The 27,825-nt window shown below is 42.6% G+C and overlaps 1 protein-coding gene across 1 annotated transcript in view; it reads right to left on the reverse strand.

Annotated features, from left to right (window-relative positions):
- LOC139751519 (uncharacterized) overlaps positions 1-27,825 on the reverse strand; it is a 302,420-nt gene that overhangs the window by 213,982 nt on the left and 60,613 nt on the right. Inside the window, exons 7-9 of the mRNA XM_071667018.1 lie at positions 27,302-27,578; positions 24,184-24,360; positions 23,661-23,822 (exon numbers count right to left, since the gene is read on the reverse strand). Of these exons, the coding sequence (XP_071523119.1) occupies positions 23,661-23,822; positions 24,184-24,360; positions 27,302-27,578 (616 nt within the window). The remainder of the gene's footprint in view (positions 1-23,660; positions 23,823-24,183; positions 24,361-27,301; positions 27,579-27,825) is intronic.

Here is a 27,825-nt window from a genome sequence, read left to right on the forward strand (position 1 = left end):
ACAACACTGAACACCCTATGTATACCAATTATTCCCTCAACTGCTACATTACTCACCTTTGCATTCAAATCACCCATCACTATAACCCGGTCTCGTGCATCAAAACCACTAACACACTCATTCAGCTGCTCCCAAAACACTTGCCTCTCATGATCTTTCTTCTCATGCCCAGGCGCATATGCACCAATAATCACCCATCTCTCTCCATCAACTTTTAGTTTTACCCATATTAATCGAGAATTTACTTTCTTACATTCTATCACATACTCCCACAACTCCTGTTTCAGGAGTACTGCTACTCCTTCCCTCGCTCTTGTCCTCTCACTAACCCCTGACTTTACTCCCAAGACATTCCCAAACCACTCTTCCCCTTTACCCTTGAGCTTCGTTTCACTCAGAGCCAAAACATTTATGTTCCTTTCCTCAAACATACTACCTATCTCTCCTTTTTTCACATCTTGGTTACATCCACACACATTCAGACACCCCAATCTGAGTCTACGAGGAGGATGAGCACTCCTCGCGTGACTCCTTCTGTTTCCCATTTTTTAGAAAGTTAAAATTACAAGGAGGGGAGGATATTTATTTATATATTTATTTATTTTGATTTGTCGCTGTCTCCCGCGTTAGCGAGGTAGTACAAGGATACAGACGAAAGAATGGCCCAACCCACTCACTTACACATTTATATACATACACGTCCACACACGCAAATATACATACCTATACATCTCAATGTACACATATATATACACACACAGACATATACATATATACACATGTACAGAATTCATACTGTCTGCCTTCATTTTTTCCCATTGCCACCCCGCCACACATGGAATAAAAACCCCTTCCCCCCTCATGTGTGCGAGGTAGCGCTAGGAAAAGACAACAAAGGCCCCATTCGTTCACACTCAGTCTCTAGCTGTCATGTAATAATGCACCGAAACCACAGCTCCCTTTCCAAATCCAGGCCCCACAGAACTTTCCATGGTTTACCCCAGACGCTTCACATGCCCTGGTTCAATCCATTGACAGCACGTCGACCCCGGTATACCACATCGTTCCAATTCACTCTATTCCTTGCACGCCTTTCACCCTCCTGCATGTTTAGGCCTCGATCACTCAAAATCTTTTTCACTCCATCATTCCACCTCCAGTGTGGTCTCCCACTTCTCCTCGTTCCCTCCACCTCTGACACATATATCCTCTTTGTCAATCTTTCCTCACTCATTCTCTCCATCTGATCAAACCATTTCAAAACACCCTCTTCTGCTCTCTCAACCACACTCTTTTTATTACCACACATCTCTCTTACCCTTACATTACTTACTCGATCAAACCACCTCACACCACATATTGTCCTGAAACATCTCATTTCCAGCACATCCACCCTCCTGCGCACAACTTTATCCATAGCCCACGCCTCGCAACCATACATCATTGATGGAACCATTATTCCTTCAAACATACCTATTTTTGCTTTCCGAGATAATGTTCTCGACTTCCACACATTCTTCAAGGCTCCCAAAATTTTTGCCCCCTCCCCCACCCTATGATTCACTTCCGCTTCCATCCGCTGCCAGATCCACTCCCAGATATCTAAAACACTTTACTTCCTCTAGATTTTCTCCATTCAAACTTACCTCCCAATTGACTTGACCCTCAACCCTACTGTACCTAATAACCTTGCTCTTATTCACATTTACTCTTAACTTTCTTCTTTCACACACTTTACCTTACTCAGTCACCAGCTTCTGCAGTTTCTCACATGAATCAGCCACCAGCGCTGTATCATCAGCGAACAACAACTGACTCACTTCCCAAGCTCTCTCATCCCCAACAGACTGCATACTTGCCCCTCTTTCCAAAACTCTTGCATTCACCTGCCTAACAACCCCATCCATAAACAAATTAAACAACCATGGAGACATCACACACCCCTGCCGCAAACCTATGTTCACTGAGAACCAATCACTTTCCTCTCTTCCTACACGTACACATGCCTTACATCCTCGATAAAACCTTTTCACTGCTTCTAACAACTTGCCTTCCACACTATATATTCTTAATACCTTCCACAGAGCATCTCTATTAACTCTATCATATGCCTTCTCCAGATTCATAAATGCTACATACAAATCCATTTGCTTTTCTAAGTATTTCTCACATACATTCCTCAAAGCAAATACCTGATCCACACATCCTCTACCACTTCTGAAACCACACTGCTCTTCCCCAATCTGATGCTCTGTACATGCCTTCACCCTCTCAATCAATACCCTCCCATATAATTTACCAGGAATACTCAACAAACTGTAATTTGAGGACTCACTCTTATCCCCTTTGCCTTTGTACAATGGCACTATGCAAGCATTCCGCCAATCCTCAGGCACCTCAACATGAATCAAACATACATTAAATAACCTTACAACCAGTCAACAATACAGTCACCCCCCTTTTTTAATAAATTCCACTGCAATACCATCCAAACCTGCTGCCTTGCCGGTTTTCATCTTCTGCAAAGCTTTTACTACCTCTTCTCTGTTTACCAAATCATTTTCCCTGACCCTCTCACTTTGCACACCACCTCGACCAAAACACTCTATATCTGCCACTCTATCATCAAACACATTCAACAAACCTTCAAAATACTCGCTCCATCTCCTCACATCACCACTACTTGTTATCACCTCCCCATTAGCCCCCTTCACTGAAGTTCCCATTTGCTCCCTTGTCTTACGCACTTTACTTACTTCCTTCCAAAACATCTTTTTATTCTCCCTAAAATTTAATGATACACTCTCACCCCAACTCTCATTTGCCCTCTTTTTCACCTCTTGACCTCTTGCTTCTTTCTTTTATACATCTCCCACTCATTTGCATTTTTCCCTGCAAAAATCACTAATAATCTTTCACTAATAATCTTACTTCTTCATCTCACCACTTACTACACTTTCTAATCAACCCACCTCCCACGCTTCTCATGCCACAAGCATCTTTTGCGCAAGCCATCACTGCTTCCCTAAATACATCCCATTCTTCCCCCACTCCCCTTATGTCCTTTGTTCTCACCTTTTTCCATTCTGAACTCAGTCTCTGCTGGTACTTCCTCACACAAGTCTCCTTCCCAAGCTCACTAATTCTCACCACTCTCTTCACCCCAACATTCTCTCTTCTTTTCTGAAAACCCCTTCAAATCTTCACCTTTGCCTCCACAAGATAATGATCAGACATCCCTCCAGTTGCACCTTTCAGCACATTAACATCCAAAAGTCTCTCTTTCACGCGCCTGTCAATTAACATGTAATCCAATAATGCTATCTGGCCATCTCTCCTACTTACATACGTATACTTATGTATATCTCGCTTTTTAAACCAGGTATTCCCAATCACCAGTCCTTTTTCAGCCCATAAATCTACAAGCTCTTCACCATTTCCATTTACAACACTGAACACCCCATGTATACCAATTATTCCCTCAACTGTCACATTACTCACCTTTGCATTCAAATCACCCATCACTATAACCCGGTCTTGTGCATCAAAACCACTAACACACTCATTCAGCTGCTCCCAAAACACTTGCCTCTCATGATCTTTCTTCTCATGCCCAGGTGCATATGCACCAATAATCACCTCTCTCCATCAACTTTCAGTTTTACCCATATCAATCTAGAATTTACTTTCTTACATTCTATCACATACTCCCACAACTCCTGTTTCAGGAGCACTGCTACTCCTTCCCTTGCTCTTGTCCTCTCACTAACCCCTGACTCTACCACCAAGACATTCCCAAACCACTCTTCCCCTTCACCCTTGAGCTTCGTTTCACTCAGAGCCAAAACATCCAAGTTCCTTTCCTCAAACATACTACCTATGTGTCCTTTTTTCTCATCTTGGTTACATCCACACATTTAGACACCCCAATCTGAGCCTTCGACGAGGATGAGCACTCCCCGCGTGACTCCTGTTTCCCCTTTTAGAAAGTTAAAATACAAGGAGGGGAGGGTTTCTGGTCCCCGCTCCCGTCCCCTTTAATCGCCTTCTACGACACGTGAGGAATGTGTGGGAAGTATTCTTTCTCCCTTATCCACAGGGATAGGGGAAACACAGCTATTTCCATTATTTGTGAATTGCAGTAGCTCTATTTTGAAACCACAAGTGTGGATAAATGAGTCACCAGCGGCCTGCAGATACATGGCTGGAAGTGTTGGGACATTCAAAAAGCACCCACTCCTAAGTAGCAGTTCTCTGCCAGTTGCAGGCTAGAACGCAATGTGTAAACAGTGTCTTTTCAACTCTGTTGACAGATTGTGCTTTTGTATAATTAGGTGTTGTGTTGGTATTACATCCACCATTATAATGCCAAGAAACTGTGTAAATAGACCAAATACCTTCTGCTACATCTGTGGTGAACTGACATTCATATTGAGTTTGGTAAAGTGTGTGGGAGAAGAAAGCTGAGAGTAAATGTGAATAAGAGCAAGGTTATTAGGTACAGTAGGTTTGAGGGACTAGTCAGTTGGTAGATAAGTTTGAATGGAGAAAAACTGGAGGAAGTGAAGTGTTTTAGATATCTGGGAGAGGATTTGGCAGTGGATGGAACCATGGAAGTGGAAGCGAATCACAGGGTGGGGGAGGGGGCGAAAGTTCTGGATGCGTTAAAAAATGTGTGGAAGGCGAGAACAATATCTCAGAAAGCAAAAATGGGTATGTTTGAAGGAATAGTGGTTTCAACAATGTTATATGATTGCGAGGCGTGGGCTATAGATAGGGTTGTGTGGAGAGGGGTGGATGTGTTGGAAATGAGATGTTTGAGAACAGGATGTGGTGTGAGGTGGTTTGATCGAGTAAGTAAAGAGAGGGTAAGAGAGATGTGTTGTAATAAAAAGAGTGTGGTTGAGAGAGCAGAAGAGAGTGTTTTGAAATGGTTTGGTCACATAAGAGAATGAAAGAGGAAAGATTGACAAATTGGATATATGTGTCAGAGGTGGAGGGAACAAGGAGAAGTGGGAGACCAAAATGGAGGTGGAAGGATGGAGTGAAAAAGATGTTAAGCAATTGGGGCCTGAACATGCAGGAGGGTGAAAGGTGTGCAAGGAATAGAGTGAATTGGAACGATGTGGTGTACCGGGGTCGACGTGCAGTCAATGGATTGAACTAGGGCATGTGAAGCATATGAGGTAAACCATGGAAAGTTTTGTGGGGTCTAGATTTGGAAAGGGAGCTGTGGTTTGGGTGCATTACACATGACAGCTAGAGACTGAGTGTGAATGAATGTGGCCTTTGTTGTCTTTTCCTAACGCTACCTCCCGCGCATGTGGGGGAAGGGGGTGCCATTTCATGTGTGGTGGGGTGGCGATGGGAATGGATGAAGGCAGCAACACTCCCAGAACTTTCGCCCCCTCCCCCACCCTGTGACTCACTTCAGCTTCCGTGGTTCCATCCGCTGCCAAATCCACTCCCAGATATCTAAAATACTTCACTTCCTCCAGTTTTTCTCCATTCAAACTTACCTCCCAATTGACTAGTCCCTCAACTCTACTGTACCAAATAACCTTGCTCTATTCACATTTACTCTAAGTTTTCTTCTTTCACACACTTTTACCAAACTCAGTCACCAGCTTCTGCAGTTTCTCACCCGAATCAGCCACGAGCGCTGTATCGTCAGCGAACAACAACTGACTCACTTCCCATGCCCTCACATCCACAACAGACTGCATACTTGCTCCTCTCTCCAGAACTCTTGCATTCACCTCCCTAACAACCCCATCCATAAACAAATTAAACAACCATGGAGACACCACGCATGAGAAGAAAGATCATGAGAGGCAATTGTTTTGGGAGCAGCTGAGTGAGTGTGTTAGTAGTTTTGATGCACGAGACCGGGTTACAGTGATGAGTGATTTGAATGCAAAGGTGAGTAATGTGGCAGTTGAGGGTAAAATTGTTGTACATGGGGTGTTCAGTGTTGTACATGGAAATGGTGAAGAGCTTGTAGATTTGTGTGCTGAAAAAGGACTGGTGATTGGGAATCCCTGGTTAAAAAGAGAGAGATATACATAAGTATACGTATGTAAGTAGGAGAGATGGTCAGAGAGTATTATTGGATTATGTGCTGATTGATAGGCATGCGAAAGAGAGACTTTTGGATGTTAAAGTGCTGAGAGGTGCAACAAGAGGGAAGCCTGATCATTATCTTGTGGAAGCGAAAGTGAAGATTTGTAGAGGTTTTCAGTAAAGAAGAGAGAAGTTGGGATGAAGAGAGTGGTAAGAGTAAGTGAGCTTGGGAAGGAGACTTGTGTGAGGAAGTACCAGGAGAGACTGAGTGCAGAATGGAAAAAGGTGAGACTAAAGGACGTTAGGGGAGTAGTGGAGGAATGGGATGTATTTTGGGAAGCAGTGATGGCCTGCGCAAAAGATGCTTGCGGCATGAGGAGTGTGGGAGGTGGGCAGATTAGAAAGGGTAGTGAGTGGTGGGATGAAAAAGTAAGATTATATGTGAAAAAGAAGAGGTAGGCATTTGGACGATTTTTGCAGGGATAAAATGCAAATGACTGGGAGATGTATAAAAGAAAGAGGCAGGAGGTCAAGAGAACGGTGCAAGAGGTGAAATAGAGGGCAAATGAGAGTTGGGATGAGAGAGTATAATTAAATTTTAGGAAGAATATAAACATGTTTTGGAAAGAGGTAAATAAGGTGCGTAAGACAAGAGAACATATGGGAACATCAGTGAAGAAGGTTAATGGGGAGGTAATAACATGTAGTGGTGATGTGAGGAAATGGATTGAGTATTTTGAAGGTTTGTTAAATATGAGAGAGGCAGATATAGGGTGTTTTGGTCAAGGTGGTGTGCGAAGTGAGAGGATTAGGGAGAATGCTCTGGTAAACAGAGAAGAGGTAGTAAAAGCTTTGCAGAAGATGAAAGCTGGTAAGGCAGTGGGTTTGACTGGGGCGACTGTGTAGCTGACTGGTTGGTAAGGATATTTTATGTATGTATGACTCATGGTGAGGTGCCTGAGGATTAGCAGAATTCATGCATAGTGCCATTGTTTCAAGGCAAAGGGGATAAAGGTGAGTGCTCAAATTACAGAGGTATAAGTTTGTTGAGTATTCCTGGGAAATTATATGAGAGGGTATTGATTGAGAGGGTGAAAGCATGTACAGAGCATCAGATTGGGGAAGAGCAGTGTGGTTTCAGAAGTGGTAGAGGATGTGTGGATCAGGTGTTTGCTTTGAAGAATGTATGTGAGAAATACTTAGAAAAGCAAATGTATTTAAATGTAGCATTTATGGATCTGGAGAAGGCATATGAAAGAGTTGATAGAGATGCTCTGAGGAAGGTATTAAGAATATATGGTGTGGGAGGCAAGAAGTAGTGAAAAGTTTTTATCGAGGATGTAAGGCATGTGTATGTGTAGAAAGAGAGGAAAGTGATTGGTTCCCCCATGGTTTTTTAATTTTTTTTAATGGATGGGGTTTTTTAGGGGGGGAAAATGCGGGGTTTTTGCAAGAGGGGCAAGAAAGCATCTTTTTTTGGGGAAGAGAGATTTTTTGGGAAGTGAGTAAAGTTGTTTTTTCCCGCTTGATGAAACGGGGGCTGGGGGGCTGTTTTGTTTTGAAAAAACTGGAAGGGTGACTGAGTTTAAAAAAAAAAGTTTTTTGGGGAAAGAAGAAATCTGAAGTAAATGTGAATAAGAGCAAGGTTAATAGGTAAAAGTAAGGTTAAAGGGGCAAGTCAACTGGGAGGAAAGTTTGAATGGAAAAAAAAAGGAAAAGGTTTTTTTAGTTTATCGGGGAAAGGGGTTTTGGGCCCCAGGGGGAAAGGGAAGCGGAATGAATCAAAGGGTGGGTGAGGGGCAAAAAGTGTTGGGAGCGTTGAAGAATGAAAGGGGGGTTCGAGAACATTACCCGGGGAAAGCAAAAAGGGGGGTATGTTTAAAGGAATATGGTTTTAAAACAATTTAAATGGTTTGCGGGGCGTGGGCTATGGAAAGATTTGTGCGGGGGAAAGGGGGGATGGCGGAAATGAGATGTTTGAGAACAAATTGGTTGAGGGGGTTTAAAAAGAGTAATTTAATAATAAGGTAAGGATGGTGGAAAAAAAAAGATTTGGTTGAAGAGCAAAGGGATTTTTAAAAAAGGTTTGGTCAAAAGGAGAAAAAAATGGGGGAAAATTTTAAACCAAGAGGAAATGTTGCCCAGGGGTGGGGGAAAACAAGGAAAGTGGGAGCCCCAAATTGGAGGGGGAAAAGGAATGGAGTGAAAAAGATTTTGAGTGATCGGGGGGCCTTGAACATGAAAGGAGGGTGAAAGGCGTGCAAAAATAGGGGAAAAATTTGGAAGATGGGGTTTTCCCGGGGTCACGTCCTGTAAAAGGTTTTAAACCCAGGAAATTGTAAAAGGGGCGGGGGATAAAACATAAAAATTTCCTGGGGGCCTGGATGTGCAAAGGGAGCTGTGGTTTCGGGGCCTTTTTACTTTACAGCTAGAGACTAAAGTGTGAAGAATGGGGCCTTTGTTGTCTTTTCTTTTGGGGCTACCTTGCCACACGGGGGGGGGAGGGGGGTTGCTTTTCCATGGTGGCGGGGTGGCGATGGGAAAAATTAAAGGGGACAGTATAAATTTTTTTTGTACGGAAGTTATTTTTATCCCTTGGGTAGGGGAAAAAGAATTTTCCCCACGTTTTCCCCTTTGCGTGCCCGTAAAAGGCAAAAAAAGGGGGGAAAGGGAGCGGGGGGCGGAACCCCCTCCCCCTCCATTTTTGATTTTCCAAAGGAAGAAACAGAAAAGGGGGGCCCAAATTTGGGGGGTTTTTCCCTCAAAGGCTCGTCCCCCTTTTCCCAAAAAGCAAACCCCGTATTTGCGGGGAAAATGGCAAATTTATTTAAAAAAAAAAATATATGTATATGTCTGTGTGTTTTATATATGTATACGTTAAAGTTATGGGTTATGAAATTTTGCGTGGGGTGGACATGTATTTTATATACATGTGTATTTTGGGGGGGTTTTGGGCCCAATTTTTTGGGTCTTTTTCCCTTTAAACGCAAACCTCCAAACGGGGGAGACCCAACAAACCAAAAAAAAATGAAAAAAATAATAAATGAAACCAGGCTTAGGGGAGCCATTTGAAAAAAAAAAATTAAAAAACCAGCTTTTTATTTTTATTTTATTTTTTTTATTTTATTCATTTTGTTTTGGGCGCTGTTCCCCTTTTGCGAGGTGGGCCAAGGAACGACGAAAAAAAGGGCCCCAAACCCACCCCCAAACCAAAAAGGTATATAAAATACACTCCACACCCCCAAAAAAATTAAACATACCTATAATCTCAATGTACACATATATTACACACACAGCCCAACCTACTGAAAAACCCATGCAAAAAAATTCACACTGTCTGCTTTTATTCATTCCCATCCCCCACCTCGGGAAAACATGGAATACTCCCCCTCCCCCCTCCCTGGTGCTTGGGGAAACCCCTAGGAAAAGACAACAAAGGGCCCCCTTTCGTTTTTACCCCTCAGTCCCCCTAGCTGTCCCCTGAATAATGCCCCCAAACCACAGCTCCCTTTCCCCCATCCAGGCCCCCACACAACTTTCCATGGTTTTTTTCCCCCGACACCCTTTAAATTTCCCTGATTCAATCCACTGACGCACGTCAAACCCCGGGATACCACATTTTATCCAAATTCACTATAATTTTCCTTTCCCCCTTTCCCCCCTCCTATGGTTTAGGCCCCAACAAACCAAAAACCTTTTTTACTCCATCTTTCCACCTCCAAAATTTTGGGCTCCCATTTTTCCTCGTTCCCCCCCACCCCAAAAAATTTTATCTTTGGTTTAAACTTTTTCACTAATTCTTCCCCTGTGCCCAAAAACCCTTTTAAAACACCCCCTTCTGCTCTCTCCCAAACCCCGCTCTTTTTTTTCCACGCATCTCTCCTTTTCCCCTTTTCTTTTCTTACTTCCCTAAACCAAACCTACACCACACATTGTCCCCCCAAACCTTTTCATTCCCACCCCATCCCCCCTCCCGGGGCACAAATCCCATTCAAGCCCACGCCCCGCAACCAAAACAACATTATTTGGGAAACCCCTTTTTCCCTTTAAAAAATACCCATTTTTTTCTTTCCGGGTATAATGTTCTCGACTTTCCCCACATTCTTCAAGGCTCCCAGGGTTTTTTTAAACCCCCACCCCACCCAAAGATCATTTTCCCCTTTAAAGGTTCCCCTCCCCTGCCAGAATCCACTCCCAGATAAACTAAAATCTTTACTTCCCCAGTTTTTTTTCCATTCAAAACCTTTCCTCCCAAATTTACTTTACCCTTTAAACCCCACTGTACCTAATAACCTTGCTCTTATTCACATTTTCTCTTAAAATTTCTTCTTTCAACACTTTTTCCAAACTCAGTCCCCCAGCTTCTGCAGTTTTCACATGAATCGCCACCAATGCAGTTCATTTAGCGAACAATAACTGACTCACTTCCCAAGCTCTCTCAACCCAAAACAGACTTCATTTCTTGCCCCCCTTTCCAAAACTCTTGCATTCACCTCCCTAAAACCCCATCCATAAACAAATTAAACAACCCAAAGGAACATCACACACCCCTGCCGCAAACCTAACCTTTTACTGAGAAACCCCAAACACTTTCCTCCTTCCTACAAAGACACATGCCTTTTCATCCTCGATAAAAAACCCTTTTTACTGCTTCCCAAAAACTTGCCTTTCCCCACCATATATTCTTAATTTCCTTCCACAGAGCATCTCTATCAACTCTATCATATGCCTTCTTTCCCAAATTTATAAATGCCACATACAAATCCCATTTGCTTTTTAATATTTCTCACATACATTCTTTAAAGCAAACACCTGACCACACAAAAATCCACCACTTCTGAATCCACACGGGCCCTTTCCCCCAAACTGATTTCTCCGTACATGCCTTCACCCTCTCAATCAATACCCTCCCATATAAATTTACCAGGAATACTCAACAAACTTATACCTCTGTAATTTGAGCACTCACCTTATCCCCTTTCCCTTTGTACAATGGCACTATTGCACGCATTCCGCCAATCCTCAGGCACCTCACCATGAGTCAACATACATTAAAAAACCCTTTCCCAAACCCCAGTCAACAATACAGTCACCCCCTTTTTTGATAAATTCCCCCACTGCAATACCATCCAAACCTTTTGCCTTCCCGGCTTTCATCTTCCGCAAAGCTTTTACTACCTCTTCTCTGTTTACCAAATCATTTTCCCTAACCCTCTCACTTTGCACCCCACTTGCCCAAAAACACCCTATATCTGCCACTCTATCATCAAACACTTTCAAAAAACCTTCAAAAAAACTCACCCCATTCCTTCTCACATCACCCTACTTGTTATCACCCCTTTGCCCCCTTCACTGAAGTTCCCATTTGCTCCCTTGTCTTACGCACTTTATTCCCTCCTTCCAAAACATCTTTTTATTCTCCCTAAAAATTTAATGATACCTCTCACCCCAAACTCTCATTTGCCCTCTTTTTCACCTCTTGCACCTTTCCTCTTGCCTCCTCCCTCTTTTTTTTCATACTCTCTCCACTCATTGCATTTTTTTCCCTGCAAAATTGTCAAATGCCTCCTCTCTTCTCTTTCACTAATACTCTTCCCTTCTTCATCCCACCACTCACTACCCTTTCTAATCAACCCACCTCACATCTTCTCATGCCACAAGCATCTTTTGCGCAATCCATCACTGATTCCCTAAAATCATCCCATTCCTCCCCCACTCCCTTACTTCCATTGTTCTCACCTTTTTCCATTCTGTACTCGTCTCTCCTGGTACTTCCTCACACAAGTCTCCTTCTCAAGCTCACTTACTCTCACCACCCTCTTCACCCAACATTCACTCTTCTTTCTGAAAACCCCTACAGATCTTCACCTTAGCCTCCACAAGATAATGATCAGACATCCCCCAGTTGCACCTCTCAGCACATTAACATCCAAAAGTCTCTCTTTCGCGCGCCTGTCAATTAACACGTAATCCAATAACGCTCTCGGGCCATCTCTCCTACTTACATACGTATACTTATGTATATCTCGCTTTTTAAACCAGGTATTCCCAATCACCAGTCCTTTTTCAGCACATAAATCTACAAGCTCTTCACCATTTCCATTTACAAAACTGAACACCCTATGTATAACAATATTCCCTCAACTGCACATTACTCACCTTTGCATTCAAATCACCCATCACTATAACCCGGTCTCGTGCATCAAAACCACTAACACACTCATTTAGCTGCTCCCAAAACACTTGCCTCTCATGACTTTCTTCTCATGCCCAGGGCATATGCACCCAATATCACCCATCTCTCCCATCAACTTTAGTTTTTACCATATTAATCGAGAATTTTCTTTCTTTCAATTCTATCACATACTCCCACAACTCCTGTTTCAGGAGTACGCTACTCCTTCCCTGCTCTTGTCCTCTCACTAACCCCTGACTTTACTCCCAAGACATTCCCAAACCACTCTTCCCCTTTACCCTTGAGCTTCGTTTCACTCAGAGCCAAAACATTATGGTTTCCTTTCCTCAAATTTCTACCTATCTCTCCTTTTTTCAATCTTGGTTACATCCAACAAAATTCAGACCCCCCATCTGAGCTACGAGGAGGATGGCACTCCTCGCGTGACTCCTTCTGTTTCCACATTTTTAGAAAGTTAAAATACAAGGAGGGGAGGATTTTATTTATATATTTTTATTTTGATTTGTCGCTGTCTCCCCCGTTTGCAGGTAGTACAAGGGTACAGACGAAAAGAATGGCCCCAAACCCCCCAAATTACACATTTATAACATAACTCCCAAAACCCCAATATAATACATACACTCAAAGTACAATATTATACACACACCCGCAAAACATATAACACTGTACGATTCATACTGTCTGCCCTTCATTTTTTTCCCCCGCCACCCCGCCCCCATGGAATAAAAACCCCTTCCCCCCTCTGTGTGCGGGTGGTAGGAAAAGACAACAAAGGCCCCATTCGTTCACACTCAGTCTTGCTGTCTGTAAATAAGCACCAAACCACAGCTCCCTTTCCAAATCCAGGCCCCACAGAATTTTCCTGGTTTCCCCCAACGCTCACATCCCGGTTCAACCCATTGACAGCACGTCCCCCCCGGTATACCACATCTTTCCCAATTCACTTTTTCCCTTTGCCCCCTTCACCCCCCTGCATGTTTGGGCCTCGATCCCCAAAATCTTTTTCACTCCATCTTCCCCTCCAGTGTGGTCCCCCATTTTCTCCTGTTCCCCCCACCCTGCCCCACTTATCCTCTTTGTCAATTTTTCCTCACTCATTCTCTCCATCTGATCAAACCATTTCAAAACACCCTTTTCTGCTCTCTCAACCACACTCTTTTTTTTCCCCACACTTCTCTTACCCTTACTTTTATTTTACCGATAAAACCACCTCACCCCACATATTGCCCTGAAAACTCTCACCAGCACACCACCCCCCTGCGCCAACTTATCCATACCCACGCCTCGCAACCATACATCTTTGATGGAACCTTTTTCCTTCAAACATCCTTTTTTTTGTTTTCCGAGATAAAATGTTCTCGACTTCCCCATTCTTAAAGGCCCCCAAAATTTTTCCCCCTCCCCCCCCCTTGATTCACTTCCTTCCTCCGCTCCCGATCCATCCCAATCTAAAACATTTTTATTCCTCAAATTTTCTCCATTAAAACTTACCTCCCAATTGACTTACCCTAACCCCTACTGTACCTAATAACCTTGCTCTTATTACTTTTACTCTTAACTTTCTTTTTCACACATTTTAAACCTTTACCAGTCCCCAGCTTCTGCAGTTTCTCACATGAATCAGCCACCACCCCCGTATCACGCGAACAAAAAACCTGCTCATTCCCAAGCTCTCCCATCCCCAACAACTGCTACTTGCCCCTCTTTCCAAAATTTTCTTGCTTACCTCCTAACAACCCCACCATAAACAAATTAAACAACCATGGAGACATCACACACCCCTGCCGCAAACCATTTTCACTGAGAACCAATCACTTTCCCTCTTCCTACACGTCAATGCCTTACATCCTCGATAAAACCTTTTTTCCGCTTCAAACAACTTGCCTTCCACACTATAATTCTTAATTTCCTTCCCAGAGCATCTCTTTTAACTCTATCATATGCCTTCTCCGATTCAAAAATGCTACAACAAATCCATTTGCTTTTCTAAGTATTTCTCACATACATTCTCAAAGCAAAACCGATCCACACACCCTCTACCATTTCTAAAAACCACACTGCTCTTCCCCAAATCTGATGCTCTGTACGCCTTCACCCTCTCAATCAATACCTCCATAAAATTTTCCCAAAAATAAAAAACAAACTGTAATTTGGGGATCATCTTACCCCCTTTGCCTTTGTAAAATGGCATATGAAAGCATTCCGCCAACCCTACCCCCTCAACTGAATCAAAACATACATTAAATAACCTTTAAAAAACACAACAATACATCACCCCCTTTTTTAAAAAATTTCCCACGCAATACCATCCAAACCTGCTCCCTTGCGGTTTTCATCTTCTGCAAAGCTTTTATTTACCCTTCCTGTTTCCCAAATCTTTTTCCCCTGACCCCTCACTTTGCACACCACCTCGACCAAAACACTCTATATCGCCACTCATCATAAAACACATTCAACAAACCTTAAAAAATACTGTCCTCTCTACATCACCACTACTTGTTATCACCTCCCCATTAGCCCCTTCACGAAGTTCCCTTTTGCTCCCTTGTCTTACGCACTTTATTACTTCCTTCCAAAACCTTTTTTTTTCTCCCTAAAATTTTAATATACCCTCACCCCAACTCTCATTTGCCCTTTTTCACCTCTTGACCCCTTGCTTCTTTCTTTTTACATTCCCCCTCATTTGCATTTTCCCCGCAAAAAAAACACTAATAATCTTTCACTAATAATCTTACTTCTTCACTACCACTTACTACACTTTCTAATCAACCCCCCTCCCCGCTTCTCATGCCCCAAGCATCTTTTTCGCAAAACCTCACTGCTTCCCAAAAAACATCCCATTCTTTCCCCCCCTCCCCTTATTCCTTGTTCTCACCTTTTTCCCTTCGAAATCAGTCTCTCTGGGACTTCCTCAACAAGTTTTTCCCTTCCCCAAGTCACTAATTTTCACCACCTCTTTTACCCCAAAATTCCTCTTCTTTTTTGAAAACCCCTTCAAATCTTCACCCTTTTCCTCCACAATAAGATAGACATCCCCCAGTTGCCCCCTTTCAGCACTTAAAATCCAAAAGTCTCTCTTTTACGCGCCTGTCAAATTTAAATGTAATCCAATAATGTAATTGGCCCTCTCTCCTATTACATTACGTTTTTAATTATGTATATCTCGCTTTTTAAACCAGGTATTTCCCCAATCACCAGTCCTTTTTCAGCCCCCTAAATCTACAAGCTTTCCCATTTCCATTTTCAACACTGAACACCCCCCTGTATACCCAATTTTTCCCTCAACTGTACTTACCCCTTTTCATTCAAATCACCCATCACTATAACCCGGGCTTGTGCATCAAAACCCCAAAAAACTCATTCGCTGCTCCCAAAAAAACTTGCCTTCATGATCTTTTTTCTCATGCCCCGGTGCATTGCACCAATAATCAACCCTCTCATCAACTTTCAGTTTTACCCATATCAATCAGAATTTATTTTTTTACATTCTATCACATACTCCCACAACCTTTTTTCAGGAGCACTGCTACTCCTTCCCTTGCTCTTGTCCCTCACTAACCCCTGACTTACCCCAAGACATTCCCAACCACTCTTCCCCTTCACCCTTGAGCTTCTTTTTACTCGAGCCAAAAATCCAAAGCCCCTTTCCTCAAACTACTCCCTTTGGCCCTTTTTTTCTCTCTTGGTTTTCCAACATTTAGACCCCCCCAATCTGACCCTTCGACGGGATGAGCCCCCCGCGTGACCCCTGTTTCCCCCTTTTAAAAAGTTAAAATAAAAGGAGGGGGGGGTTTTCGGCCCCCGCCCCCGCCCCTTTTAATCCCTTTACGAACTGAGGAATGTTTGGGAAGTATTTTTTCTCCCTTTCCCCACAGGGATAGGGGAAAAAGCTATTTCCAATTTTTTGTGAATTGCAGTGCTCTATTTTGAAACCACAATGTGGATAATGAGTCACCAGCGGCCTGAAAATACATGGCTGGAAAGGTTGGGACATTAAAAAGCACCCACCCTAGTAGCAGTTCTCTCCCAGTTGCAGGCTAGAAACGCAATTTTAAACGTGTCTTTTCAACCTTTTTGACAGTTTGTGCTTTGTAAATTAGGTTTTTGTTTGGTATTACATCCCCCATTATAATGCCAAAAAAACTGTGTAAAAAGCCCAAAATCCTTTGCTACATCTGTGGGTAACTGACTTTTCATTTGAGTTTGTAAAGTGGTGGGAGAAGAAAGCTGAGAGTAAATGTAAAAAGAGCAAGGTTATTAGGTACAGTAGGTTTTAGGCATAAAATTGGAGTAAAGTTTGAATGGAGAAAAAAAAAGTGAAGTGTTTTAGATATCTGGGAGAGGTTTGGGCGTGGATGGCCCCCGGAAGGGGAAGCGAATCACAGGGTGGGGGGGGGGCGAAAGTTCTGGAGGGTTAAAAAATGTGTGGAAGGCGGAAACAAATCTCAAAGCAAAAAGGGGTTGTTTAAAGGAATATGGTTTCAAAAATGTTATATGTTGCGAGGCTGGGCTATAGATGGGGTTTGGTGGAGAGGGGTGGAGTGTTTGGAAATGAGATGTTGAGAACGGGATGTGGTGTGAGGTGGTTTGATCAGTAAGTAAAGAGAGGGTAAAGAGAGTGTTGTAAAAAAAGGTGTGGTTGAGAGAGCAGAAGAGAGTGTTTTAAAAGGGTTTTTGGTCAATAGGAATAAAAGAGGAAAGATTGAACAAATTGGATAATGTGCAGAGGTGGGGAGGAACAAGGAGAAGTGGGAGCCCAAAATGGAGGGGGAAAGGGATATTTAAAAAAGATTTAAGCAATTTGGGGCCTGAACATGCAGGAGGGTGTAAAGGTGTGGGGTAAGGAATTGGAACGTGGGGTGTCCCGGGGTCGACTTTGCAGTAAATGGTTTGAACTGGGGCAGTGAAGCATAGAGGAAAAACCATGGAAAATTTTGTGGGGTCTAGTTTTGGAAAAGGGGAGCTGTGGTTTGGGTGCATTACACATGACAGCTAGAGACTGGTGTAAATGAATGTGGCCTTTGTTGTCTTTTCCTAACGCTACCTCCCGCGCATGTGGGGGAAGGGGGTCCCATTTCAGTGTGGGGGGGTGGCGAGGGGAATGGATGAAGGCACAACACTCCAGAACTTTGCCCCTCCCCCCCCTGTGCCACTTTCCCCCGTGGTTTCCCTCCGCTGCCCAAAACCATCCCAGATATCTAAAATCTTCACTTCCTCCATTTTTTTCCTTCAAACTTACCTCCCAATTGACTAGTCCCCCAATTACTGTACCAAATAACCTTGCTCTTTCAATTTATCTAATTTCTTCTTTCACCACTTTTACCCAAAATCATCACCGCTTCTGCAGTTTCTACCCCAATCAGCCACGAGCGCTGTATGTCAGCGAAAACAACTGACTCACTTTCCCCGCCCCTCCATCCCAACAACTGCATACTTGCTCCTCTCTCCAGAACTCTTGCTTCACCTCCCCAACAACCCCACCATAAACAAATTAAACAACCATAGACACCCCCGCATGAGAAAAAAGATCTGAAGGAATTTTTTTGGGAGAGCTGAGTGAGTGTGTTTGTAGTTTTTATGCACGAGACCGGGGTTTCGTGATGATGATTTTAATGCAAAAGGTGGTAATGTGGCAGTTGGGGGTTAAAAAATTGTTGACATGGGGTGTTCAGTGTTGTACAGAAAAAGGGGGAGCTTGTAGATTTGTGTGCTGAAAAAGGACTGGTGATTGGGTCCCTGGTTAAAAAAGAGGTATACAAGGTATACGATGTAAGTAGGAGAGATGGTCGAGAGATTATTGATTATGTGCGATTGATAGGCATCGAAAGAGGACTTTTTGGATGTTAAAATGCTGAGAGGTGCAACAAGAGGGAAGCCGACATTATTTGTGGAAGCGAAAGTGAAAATTTGTGAGGTTTTCAGAAAAAAAGAGGAAGTTGGGGTGAAAGGGGTGGAAAAGGGAAGTGAGCTTGGGAAGGGGACTTGTGTGAGGGAAATACCAGGAGAGACTGAGTGCAGAATGGAAAAAAATGAGACTAAAGGCGTTAGGGGAGTAGTGGAGGAATGGGATGTATTTTGGGAACAGTGATGGCCTGCGAAAAGATGCTTGCGGCATGAGGAGTGGGGGGGGGTGGCAGATTAAAAGGGAGTGATGGGGGGATGAAAAAGTAAAATTATATTGAAAAAGAAGAGGTAGGCATTTGGACGTTTTGCAGGGATAAAATGCAAATGACTGGGGGATTATAAAGAAAGAGGCAGGGGGTCAAGAGAACGGGAAGAGGTGAAAAAAGAGGGGAAATGAGAGTTGGGATGAGAGAGATAATTAAATTTTTGGAAAAATATAACATGTTTTGGAAAGAGGGAAATAAGGTGCGTAAGAAAGAGAAATATGGGAACATCAGTGAAGAAAGGGTTTTGGGGGGGTAATTAAAATGTAGTGGTGATGTGAGGAAAAAGGGTTGAGTATTTGAAGGTTTTTAAATATGAGAGAGGCAGATATAGGGTGTTTTGGTCAAGGTGGGTGCGAAGTGGAGGATTAGGGGGAATGCCCCGGTAAACAGAGAAGAGGTGTAAAAACTTTGAGAAGAGAAAGCTGGTAGGCAGGGGTTTTACTGGGGGCGGGTGGTACGTGGTTGGGAAGGATATTTTATTATGTATGACTATGGGAGGTGCCGAGGATTAGCAAAATTTATGCAAGTGCCATTGTTTCAAGGGAAAGGGGGAAAGGTGGTGCTCAAATTACAAGGTATAAGTTTGTTTAGTATTCCTGGGGAAAATTATATGAGGGGGTTTGATTGAGAGGGTGAAAGCATGTACAGAGCATCAGATTGGGGAAAGATGGGGTTTCAGAATGGTAGAGGATTGTGGATCAGGTGTTTGCTTTGAAGAATTTTGGAGAAATACTTAAAAAAGCAAATGATTTAAATGTAGATTTATGGATCGGAGAAGGCATATGAAAAGAGTTGATAGAGATGCTCTGGGGAAGGGTATTAAGAATATAGGTGGGGAGGCAAGAAGTGTAAAAAGTTTTTATGAGGAGAAAGGGGCAGTGTAGTGTAGAAAAGAGGAAAGTGATGGTTTCCAGTAAATGTCAGTTGCGTCTGTGTATGTCATGCATGTATATAGAAAAGGGTTAGGTATGGGTTTTTTTATGGGGGGGGCCCTTTTTTTTTTTGGGATTGGGGGAAAAAGAAAAAAAAACTTTTTTGGTATTTTTGGTTTGGGGTGGGGGTTGGGCCATTCCCCCCTTTTTTTTTTTTTGGTTTTTTCCTTGTCCCTTTTTTCCTTTAACTTAAACCCCCCCCCCCAGGGGGGGGACGGGGGCGAAAAAAGGCCTGTTCGTTCACACCAGTCTCAGCTGTCATGTAATAATGCACCAAAACCACAGCTCCTTTCCACATCCAGGCCCCACAAAAACTTACCAGGGCTCACCCCGCGCTTCACACCCCTGGTTCAGCCCATTGACAGATTCGACCATGGTACCCACATCGTTCCAATTCACTCTATTCCTCCACGCCTGTCACCCTCCTGCATGTTCGGGCCCCCGATCACTCAAAATCTTTTTCACTCCATAATATATGAATATATATAAATATATGAATAAATACATTCTTGGTATTTATCCTGTGCTATATCCCAACTCATCTGTCCTTGGACTTCATTTTCTTTGGTGACCCTCCAGAAAATGCCATACCTTAGGCACATGGTTTATCTTTACACAAAATCAAAGATTAACTCCAAATAACATAGATGTAAAAATCATTCATTCACTAGTTTACTTTTCCTTGTATTCTAGTCTCATTCTTTGGACAAAAGACAATGCAATTAACTTTACTAAATACTTTTCAGATCTTCCTCCTTATCCTGCCCTTGGACCTGATTTTATTGGGTTTCTGCAGTTGCTAAAGAAGTTAGTCACATCCAATGGCCAAAGTCACATATCCAGAAGCATGGTGATGTAACTACCTATTTGTACTGAACAGAGAGGGAGTTTTAAAGTCATGGGGCCCCATATCCTGAACATTCTCTACTATCATACAGCCTCTTAAATTTACATGTTCTGTCTACATTAATCATGTCATCATGTCCATCATTCAATCTGTTCCAGTTATCCACCACTCTTAGACCATAAAAGTATTTCTTTACACCCTTATTTACATGTTTTCTTATGTCTTCTGCTTACTCTGTCCCTGCACCTCCCAAATAGCAGTCTACTGCTCATATTGTTAATCTCTTTAAAAACTTGAAGGTTGTGATCAGGTCACCCATCACTCCTCTCTCTTTCAAAGTGGGTGAATTTAAAGTATCTAGCCTTTCTCTGTAACTTAACTTTTAATTCTCTTACCATCTTTGCTAACCTCCTCAGTACCTTTCCTCTGAGCTCTTTGTGCTTCTTTGGGTGCAAAGAGCAAATCTGAGAAGCATTTTCGAGTTTTGGCCTTATGTAGGATATGAACAGCTTGCTAAATGTTTCCTTATCCATATACTTGAAGGCTCTTCCGATATTTGCAAGCTGAAATTTTTTCTCCCTAAATATTTTCCTAACATGGGACTCTGGTGACAGGCTAGGGACCATGTTGACTCCCATGTCCCCACATAGAGAATCCTGATGCTTATTTCCTGTTAGGCAATAATCACATTAAGGATGCCTTTTGCTTAGTTCCATCCTCATCACTTTATATTTGCTTAGGTTACATTTCATTAACAATGTTTCAGACCAATTTTTGAATCTGTTTGGGTCCCCTTGTACGCTGATGCAGTCCTCCTTGCTTTTCACTTCTCTCGCGACCTTTCCAACAACTGCAAATATAGTCATTTTGGATTCCATACCTTCAGGCAGGTCATTAATATTTATTATTATTTTATTTATTTATTTTGCTTTGTCGCTGTCTCCTGCGTTTGCGAGGTAGCGCAAGGAAACAGACGAAAGAAATGGCCCAACCCACCCCCATACACATGTATATACATACACGTCCACACACGCAAATATACATACCTATACATCTCAATGCATACATATATATACACACACAGACATATACATATATACACATGTACATAATTCATACTGTCTGCCTTTCTTTATTCCCATCGCCACCTTGCCACACATGGAATAACATCCCCCTCCCCCCCTCATGTGTGCAAGGTAGCGCTAGGAAAAGACAAAAAAGGCCCCATTCGTTCACACTCAGTCTCTAGCTGTCATGTAATAATGCCCGAAACCACAGCTCCCTTTCCACATCCAGGCCTCACACAACTTTCCATGGTTTACCCCAGATGCTTCACATGCCCTGATTCAATCCATTGACAGCACGTCGACCCCGGTATACCACATCGATCCAATTCACTCTATTCCTTGCCCGCCTTTCACCCTCCTGCATGTTCAGGCCCCGATCACTCAAAATCTTTTTCACTCCATCCTTCCGCCTCCAATTTGGTCTCCCTCTTCTCCTCGTTCCCTCCACCTCTGACACATATATCCTCTTGGTCAATCTTTCTTCACTCATTCTCTCCATGTGCCCAAACCATTTCAAAACACCCTCTTCTGCTCTCTCAACCACACTCTTTTTATTTCCACACATCTCTCTTACCCTTACATTACTTACTCGATCAAACCACGTCACACCACATATTGTCCTCAAACATCTCATTTCCAGCACATCCATCCTCCTGTGCGCAAATCTATCCATAGCCCATGCCTCGCAACCATACAACATTGTTGGAACCACTATTCCTTCAAACATACCCATTTTTGCTTTCCGAGATAATGTTCTTGACTTCCACACATTCTTCAAGGCTCCCAGGATTTTCGCCCCCTCCCCCATCCTATGATTCATTTCTGCTTCCATGGTTCCATCCGCTGCCAGATCCACTCCCAGATATCTAAAACACTTTACTTCCTCTAGTTTTTCTCCATTCAAACTTAGTTCCCAATTGACTTGACCCTCAACCCTACTGTACCTAATAACCTTGCTCTTAGTCACATTTACTCTTAACTTTCTTCTTTCACACACTTTACCAAACTCAGTCACCAAAAAAAGTAAAAAAAGTAATTGCTCAAGAACCAAACCCTGTGGCACTCCACTAATCACCTCAACCCATCTGGAAAAGGCTACTCTAACATTTGTCCCTTGTTCCCTCCCACTGAGACAAATTTATCCTTCAAAAGAATTTCCCCTTATTCCTGCCCAGTGATCTAGCTTCTTAATCAGTTTTCCATATGATATAGTGTCATATTCTTTCTGACACTCCAGTCCACCCAATCTTCCCTTTTGTCCAGGGCTGAGCTCACTCTTTGTAGAACCCTAATTACAAATGACCTATTTCCATAAAACCATGGTGTCTCTCACTTAAGAAATTTCTTCTCCAAAGAAAGTCATCCACTTGCAGTCTAATAATCCTTTCCAGAACCTTATGCACCACACTCAGCAAGACTAGTCTATAGTTCAATGCCTACTACCAGTCTCCTTTTTTACAAATGTGTTTAGTATTTGCCCTTTTCCATTCTCTTGGCATTTTCCCTCTTCCAGTGACATCTTTAACACTTGAGTTTCATCTAGTGTACCAATACATATCATTAGCATTTATGGTAAAGTTTCATCAGGACCATGAGCCTTGTAAGGGTCAGGTCCCTTCAGTATTCTTTTAACATCTTTTCTATATATCTCAGTGATTTCATCTCACATGTATTGAGGCTACAGAGTCTTCCAATGTGAAAACACTTTTAAACTTGTTATTCAGTTCCTAACAAATCCTTACATCATCCAACATAATTTTTCCCTCTGAATCCCTTAGATATGATTTGCTGCTCCTTACCTGTCCACTGACTCCTGATGAATCTATAGAAAAGTCTTGGGCTTTCACCTACCTTGTCCACAATACTTTTCAGTTTCTTTATTCCTCTTTCTTTATCCTACTATACTTATTTCCTGCTCTCTTATACCTTGCAAATTCTGGCAGGGTGTTGTGCATCTGTCTTAGCAAGGTGAAAGAACGGCAGCTGAAGAACAGGTGTTTGGTTTCTTAAGTGTGGCAATAGCAAACTAGCATGAAAGGTCCTGTAATATGTTAAACTAATGTTTGCAGTGTTGAAGAGATGGATGATGTCTAGAGACACCAAGTGTTACTTATACTTGTCTCAGGAATTTTCTATACGATGGGTGTAATTCTAGTGGTATGGAGTTCCAAAATGAGTTGTGCAATAAGGAGGAAGAGCAGCTGGTAAAGTTTTTCAAGTCATTACAGTCTGAATAGGTTCTGTCAGTGAACTGTATGCTTGGAATGAGGATCTGTAAGTAAAGGATGTTGATGCATGAGGCAGGGATGAATATTTTATATCTGTTGGAGGATAGTAATGAAGTGGACTAGGTAGGAAGGGTTAGTGCTGTTGAATTATACTTACTTGCAGTTGGGGTACAATCATCTCCTTTCACTCCTTTATGACCTGGGATCCCATTTCGTCCATTAGCACCCATCATTCCAGGTTCACCTGCTGGTCCCTGGAAACCTTTGGGCCCCTTGGGTCCAACAACAGCATATCCTTGGCCTGGGGTACCCTTTGGACCTGAGAATTAATTCTTTCTTTTAACCACAGGTCTAATTTATCTACAGATCAGAAAGAGCTCTAATTTTTTCTACTTATTATTTTACTGATATAACTATCTAATTTACCTCATTTTCACCTCCACAAAAACATGCTTTGGTATTCTTTATATGAAAAGATCTACTTTTCTGAAAAAGACTTGATACCATATAATGACTATCTGCATGTCATGATGTACAATAAAAGGAAACAGTCCTCCTAAACTAAAGAACAAATCCAGTATCCTAACCAATGAATACTGGAAACAAATGCTAAACTTTATCAAATGCCCTACAGTGTAAGACTTAATACAGAAACAATCACAACACACAGAAACAAGTACCTCTACGTCCAGGAAAACCTCGAGGACCAGGAAGGCCATTGCTACCAGGTCGACCAGGACGTCCATCTAAGCCCTTACTTCCAAAAGCAGGATCACCTGGAAAACCCTTAACACCAGGTATACCAGGAGGACCACGTGGGCCACGAATGCCAGGTCTTCCAATAAGGCCAGGATAACCTGCAAGGAGTTAGAAAAAGAAAATGAAAGCAAATCAATCAAAAACAGGCAGTACAATACTGTAGTTCTCTCATCAGTATAACAATCTGCAAACCTATCAACTATTTTCTGCATTCAAGCAAAGAGTAAAGCTAATTGAATCATGGAGTGTTCTTATGAAATAAGAATTCCACAATTGCACATCACACATGGAAATCTTTCACTGAAAATCATCCAGGAAAACATAAATTAAAGAATTATGAGAGGGACAAGACAGATGAGAAAGGATGAAATCTGTGCTGTCTTTTGAAGAAAAGGACTGTTTCTTTCAAAGATAAATGTACTTATTTTTATTTATTTTACTTTGTCGCTGTCTCCCGTGTTAGCGAGGTAGTGCAAGGAAACAGAAGAAAGAATGGCCCAACCCACTCACATACACATGTATATACATACACGTCCACACATGCAAATATACATACTTATACATCTCAACGTATACATATATATACACACACAGACATATACAGATATACACATGTACATAATTCATACTGTCTGCCTTTATTCATTCCCATTGCCACCCGCCACACATGAAATGAAAACCCCCTCCCCCCGCATGTGCGCAAGGTAGCGCTAGGAAAATACAACAAAGGCCACATTCGTTCACACTCAGTCTCTAGCTGTCATGTATAATGCACCGAAACCACAGCTCCCTTTCCACATCCAGGCCCCACAGAACTTGCCATGGTTTACCCCAGACACTTCACATGCCCTGGTTCAATCCATTGACAGCACGTTGACCCTGGTATACCACATTGTTCCATTTCACTCTATTTCTTGCACGCCTTTCACCCTCCTGCATGTTCAGGCCCCGAACACTCAAAATCTTTTTCACTCCATCTTTCTACCTCCAATTTGGTCTCTCACTTCTCCTCCTTCCCTCTACCTCTGACATATATCCTCTTGGTCAATCTTTCCTTACTCATTCTCTCCATGTGACCAAACCATTTCAAAACACCATCTTCTGCTCTCTCAACCACACTCTCTTTATTACCACACATCTCTCTTACCCTTTCATTACTTACTCGATCAAACCACCTCACACCACATGTTATCCTCAAACATCTCATTTCCAACACATCCACCCTCCTCCGCAAAACCCTAGCTATAGCCCATGTCTCGCTACCATATAACATTGTTGGAACCACTATTCCTTCAAACATACCCATTTTTGCACTCCAAGATAACGTTCTCACCTTTCACATATTCTTCAACACTCCCAGAACCTTTGCCCCCTCTCCCACTCTGTGACTCACTTCCGCTTCCATTGCTCCATCCGCTGCTAAATCCACTCCCAGGTATCTATAACACTTCACTTCCTCCAGTTTTTCTTCATTCAAACTTACCTCCCAATTAACTTTTCCCTCAACCCTACCAAACATAATAACCTTGCTCTTATTCACATTTACTCTCAGATTTCTTCTTTCACACACTTTACCAGAGTCAGTAAACAGCTTCTGCAGTTTCTCACCCGAATCAGCCACCAGTGCTGTATCAGCAGCGAACAACAATGGACTCACTTCCCAAGCCCTCTCATCCAGACCAGATTGCATACTTGCCTCTCTCTCCAAAACTCTTGCATTCACCTCCCTAACAACCCCATCCATAAACAAATTAAACAGCCATGGAGACATCACACACCCCTGCCGCAAACCGACATTCACTGGGAAACAATCACTTTCCTCTCTTCCTATTTAGAACACTAATATGGCTGGTAAGGGAAGCCCACATTACTACAGTTTATTTTATTCTATTTTATTTTGCTTTGTCGCTGTCTCCCGTGCCTGTGAGGTAGCGCAAGGAAACAGACGAAAGAAATGGCCCAACCCACAACCACACACATGCACACACACACACGTCCACACACGCAAATATACACACCCACACATCCCAACGTTATGCTTATTTATTTATTTATTTATTTGTTTTGCTTTGTCGCTGTCTCCCGCATTTGCGAGGTAGCGCAAGGAAACAGGCAAAAGAAATGGCCCAACCCACCCCCATACACATGTATATACATACACGTCCACACATGCAAATATACATACCCATACATCTCAGTGTACACATATATATACACACACAGACACACATATATACACATGCACACAATTCACACTGTCTGCCTTTATTCATTCCCATTGCCACCTCGCCACACATGGAATAACATCCCCCTCCCCCCTCATGTGTGCGAGGTAGCGCTAGGAAAAGACAACAAAGGCCCCATTCGTTCACACTCAGTCTCTAGCTGTCATGCAATAATGCCCGAAACCACAGCTCCCTTTCCACATCCAGGCCCCACACAACTTTCCATGGTTTACCCCAGACGCTTCACATGCCCTGATTCAATCCATTGACAGCAAACCATTTCAAAACACCATCTTCTGCTCTCTCAACCACGGTCTTTTTATTTCCACACATCTCTCTTACCCTTACATTACTTACTCGATCAAACCACGTCACACCACATATTGTCCTCAAACATCTCATTTCCAGCACATCCACCCTCCTGTGCACAAATCTATCCATAGCCCACGCCTTGCAACCATACAACATTGTTGGAACCACTATTCCTTCAAACATAGCCATTTTTGCTTTTGGAGATAATGTTCTCGACTTCCACACATTCTTCAAGGCTCCAAGGATTTTCACCCCCTCCCCAACCCTATGATTCACTTCCGCTTCCATGGTTCCATCCGCTGCCAGATCCACTCCCAGATATCTAAAACACTTTACTTCCTCCAGTTTTTCTCCATTCAAACTTACCTCCCAATTAACAGTATTAATTATTTTCTGTTTCACATTGAAGGACCCAGATGAAAGTTCAGACTTGGAAGATCCTACTTGTAATCTGATGTGATTAAAAGTAAAACATTTTCTACTGTTAACTATGTCAACTTACCATCATCTCCAGGATCACCTTTCTCAGACCGTCCTGGCTCGCCAGATTTTCCATCCTCCCCAGGTGCACCAGGTAACCCTGGTGGGCCTCGTTGTCCTAAACCTGCAGGCCGACCATCCAAACCACTATCACCAGGAAGGCCTTGTATTCCTGGAGGACCTTGAGGGCCAGGAGGACCTCTGTAGACTATAGTGTCTGATGGGTCATATATTCCAGGTGGCCCTGGTTCACCCACTAGGCCTGGACGACCATCAAAGCCAGGCTGTCCTAATTCACCCTAACATATATATAATGTTGTGAGTGGTGGTTCTACATGAAGTTTTTCATTTTAGGCTTCTCCAATTTACAATTAGAAATATATCACATTTCAGAATAAGAATCTTTTAAAACTATAAATCCCTGACTTTCCTTATCCTCTTGGAATCCTAACAGTCGTCATTCTGACCAGTCTAAACTTCAACAGTACCTAAGAAAATATGGTGGCTGAAATTAAAGTAATTTTCCTTATTACTCTTACTGAAAAC

The sequence above is a fragment of the Panulirus ornatus genome, chromosome 11, assembly GCF_036320965.1.
Source record: "Panulirus ornatus isolate Po-2019 chromosome 11, ASM3632096v1, whole genome shotgun sequence".
Lineage (NCBI taxonomy): Eukaryota > Metazoa > Arthropoda > Malacostraca > Decapoda > Palinuridae > Panulirus > Panulirus ornatus.